Source organism: Lepidochelys olivacea (assembly GCF_965140295.1).
Source record: "Lepidochelys olivacea isolate rLepOli2 genome assembly, chromosome: 18".
NCBI lineage: Eukaryota > Metazoa > Chordata > Testudines > Cheloniidae > Lepidochelys > Lepidochelys olivacea.
This window is the reverse complement of record NC_140428.1, coordinates 13299795-13324321: the sequence shown is the minus strand read 5'-3', so window position 1 is coordinate 13324321 and position 24527 is coordinate 13299795. Positions and strand designations below refer to the sequence as shown.

The window sequence follows — 24527 nt, the reverse complement described above, 5'->3', positions numbered from 1 at the left end:
AGATGTTAAGGTCATTGTTATTCAGCACATTTCTACTGTGCCTTCCCCACATGCCCTCAGACCATTGGCAGCTGCCTTGGTATTTCAGTGCATATACTTCTGGTACCCAGCTGCGCCCCTCTCTATATCAGGAAGAAGAAAGAAGATAAATCAGGGAATAATTCCCTACAATCACAGCAGAGCCTGTCTAATTCATGTCGGATAACTCTGAAAAACAAACAGGAATCATACTTACCCTCAAAACATTTTATTGTTAATTTAATGTTACATTTCCCACCTGTTTTTCCTACGTGCTCTTCCAGTGGCTCAAAGAGGCAAAATTAAGCACATTCTTGGGATTTTTTTTTTTTAAATACCAGAAAATCAAATCCTCATCATCCAGTTTGAAATTAAAAAAAAAAAGACAGACAGACAAAGTTGGAACACTTAAAAAAATAGCAGGACTTCATACTGGTAAAGGCCTTCACCTCGAAATAAATAGATAAGAAAATATTTTTTTTTAAAAAGAGAAATCTTAAGCCCAGCTCCATAAAAAAGGCAACCATAGCTCTGTCCTTCATTGCATCTAACTATGTCAGAGACTTAATATCAAACCAGGAAAACTTAAGGAATTTCAGAGTTTTGCTCAGTTACAGCTAATTAACCAGAGTAGTCCAATTAACAGCTTTTCCCCATCAGTTACCTATTGTAGTTAATCTAAGTGCTCAGAAGCTCTCAGGCCATTTGTTAGCACCTTTCAAAAAGGCACGTCTCAGTGACAAGGCAGCACTTCAGAAGACATGCACCAATTTGCTGTAGAAAAGTCTTGGCAAGGATGACACTAAAACAGTTCTTGGCAGCATTAAAAGGTCATGCTGTTTCTATATCAATCCCACTGTCCTTCCTACTGCCAGATGGGGAGTATTTCTTCTGCCACCACCCCAACAACAAACTATTCAAGGTGAGAAGTGCCCCGGCATACAGCTGAGGCATCTCATGGCAGCACTCAGCTGCCGTGGAAGGGGTAGCCAGTTGTTAACCCTGCCGATCCCTTGCCGCACATGCTTGCATTGCAGGTGTCATTCCACATCTATTGCATAGCCCATTAGCACATCAGACAGCAAATGCTAACAAGATTTAATCCAAATTGGAGTCTTCGAATACTGCTCTTCACTCCCCCCTCACCACAAGCTCTTTAATAAAGCATCTGTTTGTCGAAGGGTACCAGGTCAAGTTACTGTCTTTGGCTATCCTCAGTTACATTAGTCAACAGGCTGCAAATAAGGAGAGGGAGGAAGAAGCGATACGCAAAGCATCCTTGTTGGAAATATGTAAACACCACAGTGTGCTGGTTTGGAGAAGGTGGGGGAGGGGAACAATCGTTCCCCCCCCCTCCAGGTTTATAGTCCTCTACAGTTTGCTGTGATCTCAGAGCAGAATTAAGAGCCCCAGCTGCTGGGGCTGCTGGTATCTGTTGAGAGTTCAGAGTTTAAGGCATCACTCTCCCCAGCACTGGGGAACTTATTTCCACACTGCAGTCACAGGGCACTTTTTGGTTTTTGCATAGCTCTCGCCCCTTTCTTGTAATGCCCAAGAAAGCTACAAAAGGCTACAACCAGTCACGGACTGGGATCTCTTGAAATGGCCTGTTAGCTCCGCATGTAGGGGGGCTTCCCCCAGGCTTTGGTCCACAGTGAAGTGAAGAGGTTCCTTCCCCAGCATCCACACAGGAAAGCAGACAGGGTGTCTGGTTTAGAACTGAACCCAGCCCGGGCTCTGCTGATTTTGGGTAGATGCAGACCTGGAAGAAAACAAAACCGTGCTTTGAGATGCTGAAGGTGGTTTGGGCTAAGGCTGCAGGTTGCCTCTTGAAGGGCTGGTCGCGCCGACCCGGACTGTGAGTGTTGGCCAAGCTGCCATATATTGCAGAGATCAAAACCCCTCATAGAGTCTGTCTTCAATGCAGAGTTAACTTGGATTCTTCCTAAGGAGCTGCCCCTATCGGCCTCCCACCCACCCACAAAACCCTCTCACCCAAGTTTGTTGGGGCTTTAAACCTGGGCGGGCTGGCCTGGCTGCGGGAGAGAGTTAGAGCTTGGGTGCTGCTTTCTCTTGGGCTGGGAACCCTCCCACTTTACAGTAAGGATGCAGGCAAAATCAGGCGGATAGTCCTCCAGTGCCTTCCCATGATTCTCCTGGGTGCCCACAAGGACAGACAAATTTGCCCACAATTCACTGAGAAAGAATCCTAGAGAAGCTCAGCAAAAAATGATGGAATGTTCCCCCAGAAGTCTTAGCAACACACACAGGGGAGCACAATACCAGTGAGGACACAGTAACTCGACGGGCTGCTCACACCCAGGCTCTGCTAACCCAGCTGCCAGTCAGCCAGGCTAATTGCAGTGATGACAGACCCTTAGTTCACACTCGGGCTTTATCCTCACTGCTTTGAAGGGGGGCTCTACAGTGAGAGAAAGATGCGGTAATTATGGAGACAAGGCACTTTTTGTGCTTCCCGGAGGTAGCTAGGCAAGGTCGGCACTGTACCCCACATCCAGTGTTGACCTCACCTAGCTTACCTTGTAGTAGACCTACAGTGCCCTGTCTCCCCCCATTCTCCCAGCAGGATGGCTGTGTGGGATAGTTATCCCATAGTAAACAGGCTGCAGTCACAGACAACAGGGATGTTAGGGGACAATACAGAGCGCCAACAAATACTGTCGCACTCAGTCCTCTTTCTAATGGATGAACGTCCACGTTAACTCACCCCTCACCTGGCTGGCAATTTAAACAGAGGAGTCAAGGACAGCTATCCCTTCTCGCCCAGAGAACGGTGCTCTTCTAGTTCAGGGGAGGCGTGCATTGGGAGCACCCTGGAGGATGCCTGCGTTGCCACTGGCTGAGCTGAACTGTCCAGTGGTGACGGGGATTTGCTCTCCAGGGCTGCCAACCCAACGTAACTGTTCCCACCCAGAAAGCCACCCCTGCTCACTCAGCTACACACCACACTGAACAGCAGGAATGGCCTCACCCTGACGCTTTGGCAAACTCTCCCCAGATATCGGCGCTGGAGGCTGTGGCGGTACCACCGGGCTGTGGCCAAGACCAAGCAGCATCTGCCGGAAACCAGGAAATTCAAAGGAAGGAAAAGAAAAAAGAAAGATCAGATTTCACCCCCCATCAGTTATTTCCCACCAACCCGAGTTCCTTATGGCCCCAGGAAGGCACCACATCTTTACCAATAAAACTAATACAAGCCAGATGGAAACCTGGCTAGCCATGTCCACCTAGCTCTTCTCACGGGCTTAGCTAAATTGTTTTTTAAGCCAATTAGTTGAACGGGTCAGCTTCTGGCTTGAGAGAGGAATGCCTTGAGCTGCTTCTTTGAGATCTCTACAGCAGACCAAGCAGCAGCACTGGTGGCCTTGGAAGGTGGAGACTGATGGCATTAGACAAAGCCAAACATAACATGACAGGTTATATTTACAGCATGATTCCATGCTGAAAAGTGACTCTACAAATGGTACCGATGAGGGAGAGGAGGCCACAATTTTTGCCTCTGTCTAGAGATATAATAGACATTCCTAGCCTCACAGACCTCACACAAAAAGAAAAGGAGGACTTGTGGCACCTTAGAGACTAACCAATTTATTTGAGCATAAGCTTTCGTGAGCTACAGCTCACTTCATCGGATGCATCTGATGAAGTGAGCTGTAGCCCACGAAAGCTTATGCTCAGATAAATTGGTTAGTCTCTAAGGTGCCACAAGTCCTCCTTTTCTTTTTGCGAATACAGACTAACACGGCTGCTACTCTGAGACCTCACACAATGCATCTGCCAGGCTGAATTCTTACAATCACAGACTCAAAGTGCTGCCAGAACGAACCAGAATTCTGAGCACCCAGACAGACACCTGGGTTCTACTCCCATTTCTGCTACTAGCCTGCTGGGAGACCTTGGGCAAGTTACCGCTCTGTGCCTCAGTTTCCCCTTCTGTAAAGTGGGGATGATACTGATCTCAAAGTGCTTCACAAAGATCTACTGATAAAAAAGCACCAGTTAGGAGCTAGGGATTATTAATAAAAGGTTTTCTACCGTTAAAAAAAGTGATCACAAGGTCTTGGCACAGGCACAAAAATAATCCCAGGGTCCAGCACAGATTTAGTGCTCCACAGAAGATACAGGGGAAGTGAAATTCACATGTTGCTCAGCTTCCTTGAACTTTGTCTCACACGCCTGCTCTGGAAACACAGCTGCATAAACCCAAGTGACCATATTGATCCTACCTGAACAATTCCCTTGGAAGTAAGATTTAACTGGTTCCTTAGCTGGACGGCAGAAGGTACCATGTGGGCATAAACAGGTGGTCTCTTAGGAGACCAGAGACACCTGCCATCTCAAGGTATGTGCGGGAGTTCCCGAGGGAAGTGATGTTTATAATCCATGCAGATGCAAGCCAGGAGGAGGTGGTAACAATCAGAAACCACATGATAATGCCACACATTGTTATACTATGACTGGCGAGTATAGAAACCTCTGTTAGCTCCTATGCTGATGCTTTAGCCTCCCTTTTGTCACTGTGCTAAATGAAGGCTGCAACGTCTGAGGGAAAGAGGAAGTTTTATGTTAACTTCCGCCATGATGGGACTGGGCCTGACTAGTCTATGTGGTTTCCATTCCACAGTTAACCAGTGTGATTGCTGGGTGATGACGATTCAACTAGTCTGATCGTATCAGATCTACTACCTGATCTAGTTAGCCATGTCAGCTCCCTTCAAGCAGCCTCTCGAGCCTGCTTAGATCTAGCTGCACATCTGACCAGCTTCTCAGGTGCTGCTGAGCCCCACTAAAGATTCCTCAAAAGGGTTTTCAGCCCCCTGCTCCTTACAACACTAAAGCGATCAAGGCATTTGTCACATCAGCACTATACTACTGCAATGCACATGACGTGGGGTTGGTGCAGGGAGGTATCTGGATGCTGCAGCAGGTGAGTAGCTCACCATTTAAACAGAATCACAAACTTGTGAACACACCACACCAGCCCCTTGCATTGGCTGTGGGTTGAATTCTAGGATTAGTTCAAGACCTTTCTTCTCATCTTCAAAGCCCTGGATGGCTCAGGGCTGAATTACCCGAGGGGCAGTCTTCTCCCTATGTTCCCCACCACGTGCTACACTCAGTTGGGATGCTGCAGCTGACAGAGGCCGGGTTGAATCCTGTGAGGCTGGGGAAAGCTGTAGGATCCAGTGAGTTTTACAATCATGGAACAAACTTGCCAGCCTGATCCTGAATCTTGCCACGTTCACAGCACACCACAAGGCACCTGTCTAAAATCATAGAATCTCAGGGTTCGAAGGGACCTCAGGAGGTCATCTAGTCCAACCCCCTGCTCAAAGCAGGACCAATCCCCAATTTTTGCCCCAGATCCCTAAATGGCCCCCTCAAGGATTGAACTCACAACCCTGGGTTTAGCAGGCCGATGCTCAAACCACAGAGCTATCCCTCCCCAATAGCTAAACAAGCATCTTCCTAAACAGTGTAGAAACAATATCCAAATCAGAAGGAATCAGCCCACCAAGGAAAGGGAACTGCCTTAAAAGGAAAAGATCTGTCTTTCCTAGAGGTAATTTTGATATGTCTCACACCGTGCTGAGAAGTGCCATAGAAATGCCTACAGAAGCTCCCAGATACCATGGCAATGGGCACTGGCAGGTATAAATAGACCTAAAGAAAATTAAGCTTGCCCATGAACACAGACCTATGTTAGCAGTGCTTGTTGGCTGGGAGTCCGCAGGGCATGATGGAAGCTGCTCCCCTGGAGGAGGGATCAGAGCAGGAGATCTCCCTGCAGGAGGGGGTGGGAGCAGGCTGAGGCCCCCAGGCCCTGCTGGGCGCAGTTTGCTGTTCCCTGCTGCTCCTTCTTTTTTCTTCATGTTCTAAAGGGAAATGAAAAAGACACAACTCGTAACATCAGCTTAAATGCAGCTGTTGCGAACATCAGTCAATGCTTTGGCACAATTGTCTCCAGTGGTTATTGCACATGGGAAGCCTCTTATGTCTGCTGATTCTTTTATGCGGCTGAGCACAGCAGAGAGTCTGGGGGCAGGGCAAGAGAGGCTGCTTCCCTTTGAAGTTCCACTGCCATCTTGGCCTTCACCAGGGACTGAACCAGCGACCTCCAGTGCCAAATGCATGACTATATACAGCTTGAGCTAGAGCCCAGTTCTGTAGTTGGGAGGGGTCACAGACTCCCATCCCCTGTGGATCGGGCAGAGGGGGACACAACCCCCCCCCCCCCCGACAGATGCATTACACAACCATTCCTCCTGCAAGGGATTTCCAGGGCTTCCCCACTGCAGCCCAGCCAGAGAGTGGGGAGGGAGCGTGGCAGGCTTTGGCTACTTCCACTAGCTAAAGCAGGTCGTATTTTGCCAATTACAAAAACTGAATTTAGCAAAAGAGAACAGGGAGATGGTCTGAAATATTCCCCACATGGCTCCTTTTTTCAACCCATCTAACATGTTGGTGTGACCGGGGACAGGGTTATTGGAATTGTAGCAAAGCCCCACCACACTGCTAAGACCTCATCACTATTGCAACCAATAACTATCTGGCTTTGGCAGAGCCAGGCTGATCATTCTTAGAGGGCTGGTACCCGGTAAGTCAGCCTTACGCACCTGTAAAGGTGAGCTTCCATGTGTCTCAAACAATAGACTCTACAGTCAAACTACATGTGGCAAGAGGAGCGCTGGGAGCGCCTCTACGGAGTGTGCTGGGGAAGTTTTACTTGGTGGAAGCAGCAGACTAACCAAGAAAAGCATCTCACCGCAATGTTCAGTTTGATGGTCTGTCCCTCCTTGAAGCCCAGGTCTAGTTTGGGTCCCTGATCTGGGTTCTGGGCTTGTTTTGCAAGCTCGCTCTGCTGTTTAACCCATCTGTACGGGGAAAAAGAAAGGTGTAAAATGAGGACAGAGCACATATGAGAGCTGCTCATGGCTAAGTGCAGTGCTGGTACAAGGAATGTAGGCCATTTAAAATCCACATTGGAAACAAGTTGCGTTTCTTTCATTACCAGCACAGTCTTAACAACGAATTTTAAAAATCCAATTTGGGTTTTTTTGCATGTCTCTGGGCCCTGACAGTTAAAATCAATGAAGCCAGTTTCACTTTTGGGCCGTCAATTAGAGCTGGGCAAAATTTTTACTATTTGCCAAATAACGCATTTTGGGGGCACCAGAGCTCCTCATCAAATTCAGCAAAGAGTTTCTGCCAACAAACGTCAGAACAGTTTGTTTTGAAAAAAATCAGAACAGGTGGTTTCAAAATTGTTGCTGTGAATAGACATTCGAACAGGATTGTTTCTGCTTGACCGAAACTTTCTCCAGTTTTCTGTTTCAGTGAGAAACCACAAAAAATCATTTTCGGTTTGAAATTAACTTCACTCCAACCCCCTGGTTTGGTCACCAAAGAAAAAAAAAATTCAATTATTCAGTCAGCTCTGCTGTTAACACCGCATTGGTTGGAAAGCACACTCTACAGTGGAAAACTTATTTGCTCAAAACCAACCTACTTGTGTATTTTTCAGCTAAATCACCAGGTTTTATAACAAATTCTCTGTTGGGGCTGTGATGCAGGCAAACCAGCTGTCAGCTCTTGCCAAAACTGTAGGTCATAGCTGGAAACCAGACCAGCTCACCTGTATGTTAATATTGTTCAAGATAGGTGTTAGACTTGTAAGAATGTGTTTAGTCTCTATGGAATGCTTGTGAGTTGCTGCATGCATTAATTTAACTTGCCATGTCTATATCCCATGCAATAAGAAGATTATGTATGTTTTGCTTTATAACTAAAAATGACTGCTCTGAACCCAACCCAGAGGAATGGTCCACCGCCCATCAAGAAGGGCTATCAAAACTAAATGGGCCACTGTGGAACATCATGATACAAAGACTCGGTAAATGGCCCCTCTCACGCCCATGAAGATGCTACTTGCAAGAAACCCAGCCCATCAGCTTGAAAGTTGGAAGAAGGGGATAAAACAGGGACACAAGAAAATATTCTGACTCTCACAGGGCTGGAGCTAGGAACCAGACGCAGAGATTCCCAGGATCAACCTGGGTGAGCCCTAAAAGACATTCAGTGCTAATAGATTATTACAACTCTGTCACCTTTCGGAACCATAGACTAACTCCTTTGTGTAAAATATCTTGTACATAACTCATTTCTTTTTCCTAGTTAATAAATCCTTAGCTTACTATAAGATTGGCTACAGGTGTTGGTTTGGGTGAGAGATCTCAGGTACAAACTGACCTGGGGTAAGTGACTTGTCTCTTGGCACTGGAAGCAACCTGAATCTTTTGTGAGCTTCGGTGTATGGCAATCAGCTATCACTAAGTCCAGCTTGCCTGGGTGGCAAGATAGACTGGAATGCCCAAGGGGACTGTCTGTGACTCCATGGGAAGACTGTTATTGTGCGTTAGGAGTTCACATTTGTTACTGGCTTGGTGAAATCTAATGACAGAACATACCACCAGCTTGGGGTCTCTGCCTTGTGTATTGACAGTCTGCCCTGAGGTTGGCACTCTCAGCCATGAACCACTCCAGACAGCGTGATGGGGCCATTTTGAGTTGTCCCTTTAAACAAATCTGACTTGCGTGGATTTCTGAAAGCAGCTCAGTGGATACCCCTGGTAGCGGGCAGTAAAGAAAGTGTGCAAAAACCAGCAGGCTGTTTTAAGGAAATGTACCAAGTTTATTTTTAAAGCCTGCCTGGGTGCAGTAGTGACTCTTTCAATATGCATGTGTCTCCTGAGGACCAGCCAGCTGTAGTAACTGCAGTGAAGCAGCGCAGACAAAGCTACTCCTGCTATTCACAGTGACAGCAGCCCAGCATGTGCGATGCCAGCAAGGAACAGTTGCTCAGTCACTGTCTCACTGCTCTGCTCATCCCGACAGGCCCACAGTGTGGGAAGCAGCAAATAACCTCCCTGGGCTAGTGCACAGCCTCGCTTTCTGCTAGCGGTTAGAACCACAGCCACGCCTCTCAGAGGTGGTCGCTCACCCGGTCTGGCCATGGGACGAGAACAAAAATGGCAACCAGCGGCTTGGAGGAAGGAGATAAAGGGGAAACAGCAGCCAGGGAGGAACCCGTGTGGACTGGCATGTGAGGGCCCAGCAGAGATAAGTCTTACTCCCTCTGTGGGGGGCTTGGGAAATTTTGGCAAGACAAAAATGTTCCACATTTGTTTTCTGTACAAACAGGACCTGTCTGCCCTGAAACACTCCCCTGACCATGTTTCCCCTCCCTAGTGAGTCAAGAGCTAACAGCTTCCAACTGCAGCAATTTTGGCAAACACCTACCAAACTGTGCGAATGCCACAAAAACAACCCAGCCCAGAGAGCAAAGGAAGAGAAGAAAACTCACTTAAAGTGGTCTTGAATGGCTACATTGAAGTCAAAAGCATCCCCTCGGTCTACAAATCCAACTCCAATAAATGCACGGCGCCCTGGGAAACAACGGAGAGCGAATGCTGGATTCAACAACAAATTAACAACCCTCCACAAGTGAAAAGGAGACACTCGCTCTCCCTGCATTGTGCTTTCACACATTTCATAGCCCTGCCATTCTCTTAGGACTCAGGAAAGCATATTTAATAGCTGAATTCTATTTCTTATCCCAGCCTCTGCCTTTGCTCAGCCTACCAGCTGGGGGTGTTTGTTTCTCCTCTACAGGGTAGTTGGATCAAAGGGCCCATCTACCCAACAACGCTAACCAACATTTCCAATTTACATTAAATGAAGATGCAAAAGCTGGCTTTCAGGATGGACCTTTCCAGTGTCAGGAGTGTCCCAAGATCACGTGGGCTAAAGGCTAGCTTTCCCCTTCCTTTCCTTTCTCCAACCTCCAAGGGTTAAGGAGGTTGGAGAAAGGAAGTGGAGGCAGTATTAGATATCTGACATGAACACTCTCCACCAGAAGAAGATACTGTTCAGTGACATCTAGCTGCACCTCAGCATCCTCCCTGGCCTTTGCCATTGGATGTGTTTTGTGTTTGTACAGCCCCTCACACAATGGGGGCCGTGGTCTATAACTAGTGTTTCTAGGTGCTTTGGCAATACAAATAAGGCATTTACTAGGGCCTCTGATTTTCTTTGGGTGCCCTGTGGCACCCACAGCCACCTGCAGTTTGTGGCCCCATTTAAGAGCTGCTCAGCCCCTGCGGCATTTACCCTAACTCCAGGTTTGAACAATCTCTCCAATAGGTATGGATCAGAATTTGGTTCCTTTACGGTTAAAGTGAAGCCTATCCCCTCAGCCCTGAGAATATTGTTCAGCAGTTGAAATTTACCTTTCAGAACCTTCCCCTGTTTGACACCCTTTTCCCCTATATTCTCTCTCACTCGCACACTTAAGAGAAAGCAGGCTCTCCTCCCACTGCAATAGCCAGCTCTCCACCCTGCACCACAGCCAGCCTTTATTCAGGTTATAAAAAAAATCTAGGCCTGGAATCTTCCAGCCTTGAGATGGTTCCGTGAAACTCATTTAAAACAAATGAAGTGGATTTAATACTGGTGAAAGTTGTTAAGTTGACAGCACTGGAGACAGATTTTGTTTATCCACAGAAATGACAAGTATAGCCAGCACCAGTACATGTTCCCCTATATTCTCCCACTTGTTTCTCACCCATGACCTGTAGCCTATTTTAGCCTTGGCCTCTCTGCTGAGACTGCCAATCAAGAATGCTTTTTGTACCGTGGTGTCACTTCCTACTAGAAACTGGACTACTGCCTGGTCCACACACAAAGTTGTCCCAATTTAGTTAAAGGTGCAATTTTAAACAGATTTCATTAAACCAGCATAACTGAGTGTGAACTCTCTTACATTGGTCTTATATCAGTTTAGCTTCTATTGGTAAATTTACAGGAATAAGCTAAATGGACATAACCAGTTTTAAACGAATATAAATGTATCCACACAGGTGCTTGCACAGTTTAAGAAAATTGTTTTTTTTTAAACTGATTCAGTGTGTAGACTAGAATTGTGTGGAGGATGGAAATCCCATTTCACAAAGCATTTTGAAATCTGGCTTTGTTTTGAATTGGAACAAAACCCCAAAATTCATAAATTCTTTGAAAAGGAAAGTTCTGAGAAAAAATTGTTTTGGATTGATCAAAACTATTTCAATTTAGATTTGTATTATAGATTACACAGAATACAAAATTTTAAAAAATTCCAAATGAAAAGTAATTTCTAACAAAAAATTGAATGTGGAAATGAGACATTTTGACACAGTCAGAACTTTTATTTTGTTTTTTCTCCAAAACTAAATTTTGGAAAAATTGACATGATTTCGCAAAGTGTTCCAATTTTGATGGAACTGCAATTTCTGACATAACACAGTCCTGGGAAAGTTTTTCCCATCAGCTCTAGTGTAACAAAGAATTCGTTTCATGCAGGAGGCTGAACCATAGTCTGGCGGTAACAATTTCTGATCATTATTGACTTCAAGATGGATCTGGACTGAAAGGCTCCTGATCCCATTACCTATCTCCTTTGCAATCAATTGCCCTACACTTCTAGGCTGGACTTTAGATGTAATGTACATTTATCCCTTTCAAATCAAGAACCTGTATCATCAGAATAATAATAATGGAAACCTGCTAAAGAAACTTATTCCCCAAGACTTGTATGCCTCAGTATGCAGAAGAAAAGTGATCTATCTGAACACCGCCCATACCACTTTCATCTTCAACCCGGATGACAAAATATCTGCTGGAATCTGTCACACCCTCTACAGCGATGCTAGGAAACTGGTCCACAGGTGCCTGGGCAAAAAGTTCTCCTAGAAACAAGAGTAGGAAACACACAATAGTTCAATAACTCAGTGTTCTCCTATTCTTCATTGGGATACAATACATACAAAAACAGCACTTTACGCACAATGAATTAAGCGTGACAGTTCTCCTGGAGGATAGGTTTTAGCCCCAGGATCTAAGGGATTCTCATTCTGGGTTCTAACAATTCGACCACATTTCCTAGACTGAGACCCCTTAACTCTTCCAGCCTTAGATAATAAGTCTCTTCTAGCACAGCTACCGACCCAGAACGAATGCACTTACTGGGCTACTCGGCTGATCCCAAGGAACGTAAGAGCAAGGCACTGCCACACAAGAAAGCCTGGGAGAAAGAGGGGCCAAGGACACTGCAGTCACAGAGAGCCCAGGCAATCGGGGGTGGGGAGGGGAGAGAGAGAACTCTGTTTCTCTTCAGTGACCAACCTCTTTCTGACCTGAGCTTGGCGTGGGGAGAATAATGGGGCTCTAGAGGCAGCCACATGGAGTTCCCATCACCCAGAGTGAGAACTGCAGTGATGAAGGTCCCTGCATGGGGAGATGGGAGAATTATAATGAACACCCCAGTCTAGCAGAAGTGTTTCCCAGAATGCACCACTCATGCAGTTGTCTGTACATCTGCTTATGAACACAAAAGCACCACCTCGTAAGCCACCGTAGCTACATCTAAAGTTCTGCTGTAACATCCACTACCCTGGAAGGGCTAGCAGCCTCCCTCTGGGAAGGAGGAAGAGAATTATTGGGCATGGGCTATAGATGGAAAGTGCTTTTCTGTGGATTTCACAGGCTGGAGCCAGACGGGTTTTCCCAGTTGTTGACCTGCAGCTTTTTATCAAGAGCACAGACCTGGCTCATTTCACACCGCAGATACTTGTATGGCTTCCTTCTCACCAGCCTCTTGGTTAGCTTCCAAGGCACTTTTCAGCACTCACATGAAGTCACTCTGCCACATGGGGAAGATGGCAGCTCCAATCCTGTTACTGAAGTGAGTTTTTCTCCAAGGCACCTATTGTCGGGGCATCCAAGCACTGCACAAGATTAAGGAGCATAAAAGCCCACAGCAAAGCGCATGGCAAGTGGCAACCCTCTCCAAAGAATTACAGTACAGAGAAAGGAAGAAGCCTACTGAGCAGGCAGCCTCTTTGGCTTTAGCACCACTCCCGCTTGTAAAAACACCCCAGTACACAGTTTCAAATGAACATGACTATACATCCGGGATCTTTCAGGTTCCAGCACTGAGCATTTCTCTTTAAGATCATTCCTGACAATAGCTAACAAGGCTGGACAGGCCTGCCTGAGGTGGGAGCCCTTTCCTGAAGGAAACGGAGGGGAGAAACCCTAAGTCTAAAGCACATGAATGCTGTATGGCTTTCTCTTTACCTGAATTCTTATCCTCCAGTTTAATGAAGGCCATCTTCCCCTTGGATGTTATCCGTAGCCTGCCACTCCATGAGGGCTGATCCAGCTGCCACTCTGCAGCTCTGTGGAAGAAAACTACTGTTAACATCAGAAAAGCCACTCAAATCTTAAAAAGAAAAGGAGTACTTGTGGCACCTTAGAGACTAACCAATTTATTTGAGCATGAGCTTTCGTGAGCTACAGCTCACTTCATCAGATGCATACCGTGGAAACTGCAGAAGACATTATATACACACAGAGACCATGAAACAATACCTCCTCCCACCCCACTGTCCTGCTGGTAATAGCTTATCTAAAGTGATCATCAAGTTGGGTCATTTCCAGCACAAATCCAGGTTTTCTCACCCTCCGCCGCCCCCCCCACAAACTCACTCTCCTGCTGGTAATAGCCCATCCAAAGTGACCACTCTCTTCACAATGTGTATGATAATCAAGGTGGGCCATTTCCTGCATAAATCTAGGTTCTCTCACTCCCTCACCCCCCTCCAAAAACCACACACACAAACTCACTCTCCTGCTGGTAATACAGACTAACACGGCTGTTACTCTGAAACTCAAATCTTAGGCTTCAAAAGTCCCTCTATTTTCCCTCTTTGTATTGCAGTAGTGTCTAGGGCACCATAAAGAAATTGACTATGCTATTATTAATTGTACTGTACTACTGCGTAGTAGCCTAAATCAGGGATCACTGTTCCCTTGTGCTAGGTGCTGTACACACACAGAATAAAAAAAGTCTCTGCCCTAGAGCAGTAGGTACTCTACAGACCTACAAGAAGAGAAAAGACCCTGCCCAAAAAAGCTTATAATATAAGGCCCTGATCTTGCAAGCTGCTCTGCCTAGGCAGGCCCCTTCACCAGTCCAGAAGACCATGGGGCTTTGCCTAAATGGAGCAGCTTGGAGGATCAGTGACATGGTTATAGCAGGACATAACAGGCGAATGAGACAAACAAATGGGAAGTAGAGCTGAGGAGCAGGATATAACTATGACTCAAGCAAATTACATTACATAATCCAGGCCAGGCACAGGTTAATATGTAGGTTTGTTTTGGAAAGATCTTTCTGCTTGCTTAACCTCCCTCCTTGGATTTTCCACCCAATTCTCTCTCTATCAGCTGAAATCCCATTTGAACCGATTTTTGCTTCGGAAGACAGAGGCGGTATTCATCGCCACCTAATGCCGCCGTCCTCAGCTCAGACAGTTCCCTCAGCGTGCCATGGCAAAGAATTGCAGGCCTGTCCTCCAAAGCAGGTGTTAACACAATTGAAAACACAGTCCTTTGAAATCTCCCCACTGTACTTTCCACTGCATGCATCCGATGAAGCGAGCTGTAGCTCACGAAAGCTTATGCTCAAATAAATTTGTTTGTCTCTAAGGTGCCACAAGTCCTCCTTTTCTTTTTAGTCCTTTGAAAGAAGCAGCTGCACATCAGGAGACTGTTTTGGGGAAGGAAGCTCTGTTTTGCAGTTAGAGCCAAGATTGGCAGGCAGGATTCGAGCTCTTCTCTTGGCTTTTTACCTGACACACTGTGAAAGTTGGTGCATTTCCCTTCTTTGCTGTACCTCAACTTCCCCATCTGTAAATGGGGATCATTTTTCACAGGAGTGTTGTGAGGCTTGCCCCTAAGGAGGTTTGAGATTGTTGCATTGTATAAAAGATGCTACTGAAATACATCTCATGACCCCAATGCAGGTTTTACATGACCACCACATGTGGTAGGTGAATCCCTGATACAGGGAGTGAACACAGCCAGTTTGATGCTATTTTAAGTGCCATTGTTGTGCCCTGTTAAACACAGTACACTGACATACTACAATAGAGCGAAAGAGCCCATACGTTTTTTAATTCATTTTTGTGGTTTGCAATTGCTGTTGCATTCTATAAACCAAGTTGAGACTGGATCTAAAATGATCACTTTAAGGAACTCATTACTATCTCTTTTTCCATCTCTAACCATTGGATTAAAAGACCGCTCATGCCACAAGCTGAGAACGTGATAACCTTCTATAAAGCAAGTCAGTCCCAAGAATCCCAGAAAGGCTGCAAGGAAACAGGCCGAGGGGTCAACATCTTATAATGCAGTGGTTCTCAACCAGGGGTACATAGAGTTCTTCCAAGGGGTACATCAATTCCTCTAGCCATTTGTCTAGTTTTACAACCGGCTACATAAAAAGCTCTAGCGAAGTCAATACTAACTAAATTTTCATATAGACAATGACTTGGTTATACTGCTCTATACAGGATACACTGAACTGTAAAAACAATATTTATACCGTAATTGATTTATTTGATAATTATATGGTAAAAAATGAGAAAGTCAGCAATTGTTCAGTCATAGTGTGCTATGACACTTCGTATTTTTACATCTGATTTTGTAAGCACATCATTTTTAAGTGAGGTGAAACTTGGGGATACACAAGACAAATCAGACTCCAGAAAAGGGTACAGTCGGCTGGAAAGGTTGAGAGCCACTGCTATAATGCAACAAGTTTTCACTTCACTTTTCTTTGATCTGTATTTCAAATGCAGTTCTACATAGTGTGACAGTCAGTCGTATTAACTTATGGTTTCCGCACTCTCCATGTTTCCTCTTTGAATCTACTATTTTCTCCCTACCTCATTACCTATTTAAAAAAAAATCATATTAAAAAATGCTAAGATGCGGTCTTGGGTAACGATGGCTGTAGGTGTCTGATGCAGAACACTGCAGTACCACCACACTAATGGCGAAAATGTAGCCTACAACATGGAGGAAAAGGAGATCCCTAGAAAAATTAAGTTAATTTGTAGAATGACTTTAATACTCAATGCCTAACTGAGCGGCAGCGTGTCTAATGGATAAACCACTAGGCTAGGACTAGCAAGATCCAGCTTGTACCCCTGATTCTGCCACTGCCCTGCTGGCTAATCTTGGACAAGTCCAGGGCAAACGTGTTTGGCTATTACCCCTCCCTCCTCCCTGTATCCCCCCACACTCAGCCAGGGTCTCAGCGACCACAGGGCTCAGCTCTGCCTCTGCTTTCCCAGGAAAGGTAGGCCACAAGCTTTCTCCCTTGGTCACAGCACCAGGTTCAGGGGCGTTACGTGGGAGCCAGTGTAACGCACATCTCCGGTGTGAAGATGGGGCGGGGCGGGGGGGCGGCGGCCATTCCCCTCCTCGAGCCTCAGTTTTCACTCTCCCCTTTGTCGACTCACACCGCCAGCCCTCTGGGGCAGAGACCGTCCCGCTACGGGCGGCGCCTAGCGCGACGGAGGCCGCGAGGTGCGGCTGTAACAGCAGCCCCACACTTCGGACGCGAGCAGGGAGAGAAATGCGGGGGGCCGGGGGGGGGCAGGAGAAACGGGGCAGGCTCAGACACTGATCACGGAGAGCGGGCGGCTGGAAACGGGGCTGGGGGGAGGCGCCAGCCAGGCCCCACAGAGAGTCCCCGGGGAGGGGGGGGGGTCAGGCCCAGCCCAGGGCTGCCCGGAGGCGGCGCTGGAGCCCCACGGGCGCGCGAGGCTCCGTGGATCCCCGGCCCCGCCCGCGCCGCTGCCACCGCGGCCTGGGGCCCAGACAGTCGCCCCCGGTGGGAGCCCAGAGGCGCCGGGCCGGCCGGGGGGGGAGTGGCTCGGGCCGGGGCCCGTCTCACCTGTACCCGCGGTTGGAGGCCCGCGGCGGTACCCGGTACACGTGCACCTCCGGCTTCACGCACAGCACCGACTCGTAATCGCTGTCCGCCATCTTCGGCGGGAAGGGACCCGGACATCCGGGGCCTTCGCTGCCCCGCCCACCCGGGGGGAGGGGGCGCGCGCGCGGGAACTCTATGGCAGAGGCTGCAGGCTAGAGTGTCCCGCAGGGGGAGGGGCTCTTCCCCCTTGGGCTCTATGGCAGAACCTGCAGGCTAGAGCGCCTCACGGGAGCTCTTCCCCCTATAGACTCTATGGCAGAGGCTGCAGGCTAGACCGTCCCGCAGGGGGCGGGGCTCTTCCCACTTGGACTCTATGGCAGAAGCTGCAGGCTAGTGTAGCCTATCCAGAAAAAAGGTTTCTTCTCCTCCCCCTCCTCCTGTGGCGGACGGATTGAAGCTAGAGTGTCTCCCTCCCTAAGCCCCGCCCCCTTGGAGGTCTGAAGCTCTGGGGGTGCTGCCAGGCCTTGGCCCATAGACTTGGGCGGTTCCAGAGAGGGCGGCGCACAGTGATGGGGGGAGGCCTGGGGGCCCTGGGCGCGTATCCCGTGGTGCTCAGTCAGCTCTTTCCCAGTGAATGGTGGGAGAACTTGTCTGTCCCGTGTGGCCGCAGGGGCGGTGGTCGAAGTGAACCAGTTCCAGCCCGGCACCCCCCGATTGGCAGCTGTGGCCTTCGTGGTGTGTGGGGGGCAAGGCCTGGATCCTCCCCTGAACAGTGGCTTGCGCCACACGCGGGCACCCGTGCTGCTCCCACTGGGGAACGGGAGGCAGGTGCAGGGCGTGAGACATGGTGGAGAACATTTCAGCCGCAGCTTGGTGCCGGGGAATTACAGACCAGTCAGCTTCACTTCGGTACCCGGACAGATAGTGTAGCACATAATTAAGCAATCAGTTTGGAGACGCATAGATGATAATAAGGTGATAAATAACAGCATGGATTTGTCAAGAACAAACTGTGTCAAAGCAACCTAATAGCTTTCTTTGACAGGGTAACAAACCTTGTGGATGGGGGGAAGCGGTAGATGTGGTATATCTGGACTTTAGTAAGACTTTTGATACTGTGTCGCATGACCTTCTCATAAACAAACTATGGAAATACAGATGGAGCTACTATAAGGTGGGTACATAACTGGTTGGAAAACCGTTCCCAGAGAGTAGTTATCAGTGCTTCACAGTCAAGCTGGAAGTGCATATCGAGTCAAGTCCTACGGGGACTGGTCCTGGGTTAGGTTCTGTTCAGTATCTTCATGAATGATTTAGGTAATGGCATAGACAGTACACTTATAAAGTTTGTGGACAATACCAAGCTGAGAGGAGTTGCAAGTGCTTTGGAGGATAGGATTAAAATTCAAAATGATCTGGACAAACTGGAGAAATGGTCTGAAGTAAACAGGACGAAATTCAATATGCAAAGTACTCCACTTAGGAAGGAACAATCACGCACACAAAATGGGAAATGACTGCCTAGGAAGGAGTACTGCAGAAAGAGATCTGGGGGTCATAGTGGATCACAAGCTAAATATGAGTCAACAGTGTAACATGGGTGCAAAAAAAGCAAACATAATTCTAGGATGTATTAGCAGGAATACTGTAAGACATGAGAAGTCATTCTTCCACTCTACTCTGCATTTATATGGCCTCAAGTGGAGTATTGTGTCCAATTCTGGGTGCCACATTTCAGGAAGGATGTGGACAAATTGGAGAAAGTCCAGAGAAGAGCAACAAAAATTATGAAAGGTCTAGAAAATATGACCTATGAGGGAAGATTGAAAACATTGGGTTTATTTAGTCTGGAGAAGAGAAGGCTGAGAGGGGACATGATAACAGTTTTAAAGTAAATTAAAGGCTGGTACAAGGAGGAGGGAGAAAAATTGTTCTTCTTAACCTCTGAGGATAGGACAAGAAGCAATGGGCTTAAATTGCAGCAAAGGTGGTTTAGGTTGGACATTAAGAAAAACTTCCTAACTGTCAGAGTGGTTAAGTACTGGAATAAATTGCCTAGGGAGGTTGTGGAATCTCCATCATTGGGGATTTTTAAGAGAAGGTTGGACAAACACCTGTCACGGATGGTCTAGATAATACTTAGTTCTGCCTTGAGTGCAGGGGACTGGACTAGATGACCTCTTGAGGTCCCTTCCAGTTCTGTGATTCTATGAGAAGGGAAAGTAGATCAGCACATGCAGAAACGGAGAGGTGGAGACAGCTGATGCTGCTTGTAATGGCTGATACATCTTATGCTAACCAGCAGTTCTGGACCATGACCACAAGCACTGAGTGGTGGGAAACCATCACTGAGCAGATCTGAGATGACCAGCAATGGGCTCAGAACTTCTGCATGAGAAAACCCACATTCCAGGAGCTCTGTGAGGAGTTCATCCTGGCCCTTCAGGGCCAGGACATGCTGATGTGAAGGGCCATGGCAGGCTAGAAGCGTTGCTGTTGCCCATCAGTCATCAGATGATGCAAGAGCTCAGTGGCATAGGTGATAGTTTTCTACCAGAGTCTTGGAATAACTGTTCTCTTTTCCAGGAAGGAGTCTCCAGGAAAGTTCATACCATCCAGTGCCACCACAGCCTGAAATAGCGCAAAGACCAGCACTGATTGTGACAGTGCCCACATCATGCTGGGTGCCAGCCAAAGACACAGAGCGTTCCATGCTCTTAAGTGTTCACAGTTAAAGGAGACATAAAGCAAACACGGGCTAGACCAGGGTAAAAGCTGCAATTTCCCCTTTCTAAATTCTTCCCATTGTTGTACAGAGTCATTTGTTTTAAGATCCAATAAATACCACACTGAGTTTCAGTAGCTTAGACACTTTTTTGCAGGATCAATTTGTACCCTCAAAAATATGCTCGTGTTGTTCATGTCTGCAGATATAAATCTCTATCTGTGGCACGTGCATGGCTTCCCATCACTGTAGTATCTGAGCATCTCACTATCTTTAGTTTATTTTTCCTCTCTTTCCCCCCACTCCCCCGTGTGTGAGGCATTTCAGAGCTATCTTTCCTGTTGTACTGATGGTAAACCAAGGCAGAGAGAGACTACATAACTTGCTCAAGGTCACCTAGGAAGTCTGTGGCAGACCAGGAACTTGAACAAAGGACTGAGCCACTGGACTATCTTTCCCATCAGTAGCTGCATCTCCTACCTGATACCAAGATAACGTACACCTTAGAAAAAAGAAAAGGAATACCTGTGGCACCTTAGAGACTAACCAATTTATTTGAGCATAAGCTTTCGTGAGCTACAGCTCACACCTTAGAAACACTGTGACATTCTGGCATGCAATCCAGACCAGTGAGAGGCTGTGTCGCCCCTGCCCTGCAAACGTGGGTCCCTCACTATGCTTTGCTGCTGTAGCTCCTACCTGGGCAACTCAGTCAAACAGCCTGCAGGTCACACCCTGAGTGTCTGTATATAGCTGCAGCTCACAAGTCACACATCAGTCACACTCTGGCTTCCATCAAGCCTTGGTTACCACTTGCAGGGTGACTCCAACACATTCCCACTTCTGGATTTCCCCCAAAAATGTGTGTTCTGCACTGTCCAGCCTTCTCGTGGACAGTCCAGATATATTAGGTCTGTTGCCCTCTAAGGGGATCAATATAAAACAGTTTGCTACCAAAAATGGAGTTACCCACATAGTTCAGTTTAAAGACAACACTGGTCTGTTCTTAATTAAAGAATAAAACAGGTTTATTTAACTGCAAAGAGGGAGATGTTAAGTCATTACAAACATAAGGCATTAAAGTCAGAAATGGTTACAAGAGAAATAAAGATAAAATCCTTCCTAGGACTAAAACATAACGAGCTAGACTTGGGTCAAGATAAAATTCTCACCACATGCTCCCAGCAACAGGGCTGACTAAATTTCAGGTCAGGATCTCTCCCAAAGTCAAATGGGCTTGTTTCTTTTGAGGTCCTAGGTGAAAGAACGAGAGATGGATAGGGAGAGAGAACTTGGGATGTTTTTGTCTGTCCCTTTTATAGTTCAGTCACCCTTTGAAATGCATTTTCCTGAGGGCTGTGCCTAGATAAAGTTCATTCCTCTTGTGTCGATGGAGACAAGCAATTTGGTGGTGAAAGAGGGTCCATGCTATTGTTTGCTAAGATGCTGATCTGTTTGTTCCTGCCCTCACTCTTTGCCAAAGAATTGGCCACTTGACTGGTATGTCCATCAGTTTTGATGACCACTTGGCTAGATGCATCAGCTTGTCCTTTGTCTTTAAGAAACAGGTTCACTCCCTCCCCAGAATTGTCTAGCAGACGCACCTCAGCCATGATTTCAGCTCAAGTCCATAACTGTATTACACACTTTTCATCATATTATTGACCAGTGAGTTATTAGTTTTCAGATGATACCTCATAAGGCATATTTTGTACAAAGATTGTTACAGTAAGGTGCAGGGTGTGAACAGAGGGGTGCATTCCATCACAAATACCTAGGATGGATGCAATGACACAGATCAAGCAGTTAGGCCTGGCATTAAGGTTTGTGCCCACCATTCATTTTGGACACACTTCTTGCTGTACAAATTATGTAGACACTTTCTTCTTTTCCTTGCCTCCCTTCACACAAATAAATGTGTCCATTTTACAAAAGGGTTGTCTCTATATTCTCTCTGGTTGTTGCCTTCAGCTGTTGTCCAAATAAAGGGCCTTAAAACTTTACGCTATATTTGCTGGAGACGTGGTGGAGGGAAATGGTAGCCATGGATGTATAATTTACTTTGGGTGTTAGTTGAGCCCATAGAACCTGCTAAAGACTACCCATTTATCTCACGTGAGCCTGTGTCGGCAGGGTGGTGGTGGAACGGCCCTTCATTGTTTTGAAAACACATTGTACATTTGGGCTCAAGAAAAGCTAAAGGAAGTAGCTGGAGTTGCCAAGAGGTTCCATCTCCCACTGTCTACTTCTCGTTCCCTATTTTCCCCCTCCACCTCTAAACGGCCCTTGGCTGGATTGGAACCAGTGACCTAGAAGTGAACAGCCACCAGCTCCCACCTTCAGTTCAGGTGTGCTTAAAGCAGAGGAAAGATGGCATAGGTATTAGGGTGCTCACTTAGAAGACCCATGTTCAATTTCTTGTTCCACCACAGTCTTCCTGCATGACCTTGGGCAAGGCACTTCCCACTCTGGGCCTCAGTTCCGATCTGTAAATGGGTCTAATAGCCCTACCCTGCCTCACAGGGCAAATACATTAAAGCTTGTGAGGAGCTCAGGTACTGTGGCAATGGGAGCCAGATAAGTCCCTAAGACAGTAAGTATTTTATCAGCAGCGCCATGCCTGGGTCCTGCTTGTCTGGCATTGTAATGGCTACATTTTGTAGTGTAGTTTCCCTTTTGGTTGTTGATGGCCATATTGGGGGAAACTATTCTGTTGTTTCTGATTTTTTTTAAAGCAATAAACAAAACATTTAAAACAAACTTCCACTGACCTTAGTGGGAGCAGGCCCAATATTAGTAATTCTCTTTTTCAGGTGCATCCCAATCATCAGTTGTTAATACACTCTCCACAGGAGATGTGATTTGTAGGGCCAGGCAGTGAAAGGTGCTGAATCCCTCAACTCCTGTTGATATCAGTAGGAGCCGAGTGTTCATCAGCTCCGAGGATCTGGCCTCACAACCACTCAGGTTGAAGTCGGTGGGAGTTTTAACACTGATTTCCCTGGGACGAGGATCAGGGTCTTAATTTACTCCAACAGCAGTTCAATCCATTAGAGCATCAAGGAATCCTTGCACTGCGGAGTCAAGGGGGTCAATGTAGTTTGCCAGGCACCCCACCACCGTATACCAGCCCTCCCCAGGCTTTGAGATCAGCCTAGCTAGTTCCAAGGGACTTTCTTTTTTGGGTTGTTGCTGTGTCATCCAAGTTTTCCCCTGAACTCAGTCCCTCTGTGAAACATTCCCAGAGCAGGGAGCCAGCTCCCCGTTGCAAGCAGAGGTGGTGAGCTAATGGAAGCTGCCAAGGCTCCATCAAAGCATTCCCAAGTCCCTGCGAGCGCTGAGTCATCAAGGAAGGGAGGAGATCATGAGCAATGGTGAACAATTCCAAGGACCATGCAGATCAGAAGGTGGTGATGCTAGAAGCAAGCCCAGTAATTAAACTGGCAAAGGGACCAGCAGGGATAACTGGTAGGTTTGCTTGGATGAATGTTTAATAAATAGGACATGACAGAACATGCGTTACTGTGCTATGATCACCTCATCCATGCATCAGAAGAAGCCTTATATGGGACCTTAATATTTAAGGTCAGACTTAAGGCTGGCTGGTGGTTGTTCAGGATGAAGGTAAAGCTACATGGGATGTGGATTGTGGAAAGGAGCTGGAGCTGAGATTGCAAAGGGGAACTGACTAGAGCTTATGCGGGGTGATGTTGAATGACTCAACTGCTTCTTTCCTAGCTGCATGTGATTTGCATTGGTGGGAGGTGCAGGGAAGCATCTTATTAGGTTAAAGTTTTGTCTGAGAATTTCCCAGCTTTATAATGGATGAACATTGATAGTTCTTCACATGAATGGCTATGAACGCGGTTGTGTATTATTTCTTGGATGTCTCCTGTGCCATCCTGAGCTGCATGGTTTGTCCTTATCCCACGATAGAGCCATTTCCCCTCTACTTCGCAGTAACCCCATTGCCCAACTCCAGAACATTTGCCCCCCTACATTCTGCATCTAGGCATTACTGTAATACACAGTATTCCATGTCCTGCTGTTACGTCTCAAGTACTTTGAGATGCCCACATACAAGGTCGCATAAGATAGCGTAGCTGTAGTCTATTCATGAGCTATTTACTGTTCCTGTAACTAAGATCAATGCAGAAGGCCACTGGCTGGCACCTTGGCTTCATAGACAGCTGCAAGAACAGTAGGTTTGCAGCAGGAAAGGCAAGTCTGAACTCCTGAGAGCCCCATGAAATCCTGTTCTAAAGCTTCCACTGAGAGTTCTCACAACAGGAAATAAAATATCCTACTTGCTGCACTTCTCTTGCCCCTGGACCCCAGATCAATAGTTGGACTGCGAACAGAACATGGGTTACCGCGACTTCAGCGTATCAGATGAGGGGTAGCAATTATGTCCCAATTGTGGCCAATACTATAACGGGGTTCAAATGGGAGCTAGATAGATTCATGGAAGATAGCCAGGATGGGCAGAGATGGTGTCCCTCGCCTCTGTTTGCCTAAAGCTGGAATTGGGTGACAGGGCATAGATCACTTGATGATAACCTGTCTGTTCATTCCCTTTGGGGCACCTGCCATTGGCCACTGTCAGAGGACAAGATACTGGGCTTGATGGACCTTTAGTCTGACCCAGTATGGCCGTTATGTCCTTTATGTTCTCCAAACAGCACTACAAGCAGTAGAGGAAGTGAAAACTGAAAGCTCCACAAAGGAGAGCTTAGTTCTGTTGTATGGTTGCTCCTAGGAGTTCGGTACCTAGCAGACAGTCTAGCCTATGGTGCTGTGACACCAACCAACTAATCCCCAGCTACTGAAGAAACTGGTATAAACCTGAATCTAATCTCAAACTGCGCCCAATTTCCTTGTCGTTCCAGCCTTAATGCTCTCTATAGAAATCACATCTTTTGCCTTCTCTCCAAAGATAAC

At 46.9% G+C, this 24527-nt stretch overlaps 1 protein-coding gene across 1 annotated transcript; it reads right to left on the bottom strand.

Moving 5' to 3' along the window:
* Positions 1-231: 231 nt before the first annotated feature.
* NECAP2 (NECAP endocytosis associated 2) lies at positions 232-17023 on the bottom strand. Its single transcript, XM_084651552.1, has 8 exons — positions 16883-17023; positions 13213-13313; positions 11718-11822; positions 9404-9485; positions 6806-6914; positions 5738-5915; positions 3011-3095; positions 232-1780 (listed from the first exon to the last, which is right to left on the bottom strand). The coding sequence occupies exons 1-8, from the start codon at positions 16972-16974 to the stop codon at positions 1732-1734; spliced, it is 801 nt and encodes a 266-aa protein (XP_084507678.1). The 5' UTR covers positions 16975-17023; the 3' UTR covers positions 232-1731.
* Positions 17024-24527: the final 7504 nt, after the last annotated feature.

Coding starts and splice junctions, on each gene's coding strand:
- NECAP2 (XM_084651552.1), bottom strand. CDS start 16,974: ATGGCGGACAGCGATTACGAGTCGGTGCTGTGCGTGAAGCCGGAGGTG. Junction 9,486..11,717: donor CCGGGTTGAAGATGAAAGTG/GTATGGGCGGTG, acceptor GTTGTTTCCCAG/GGCGCCGTGCATTTATTGGA. Junction 1,781..3,010: donor GAGTTTGCCAAAGCGTCAGG/GTGAGGCCATTC, acceptor GTTTTCTTCCAG/GTCTGCATCTACCCAAAATC.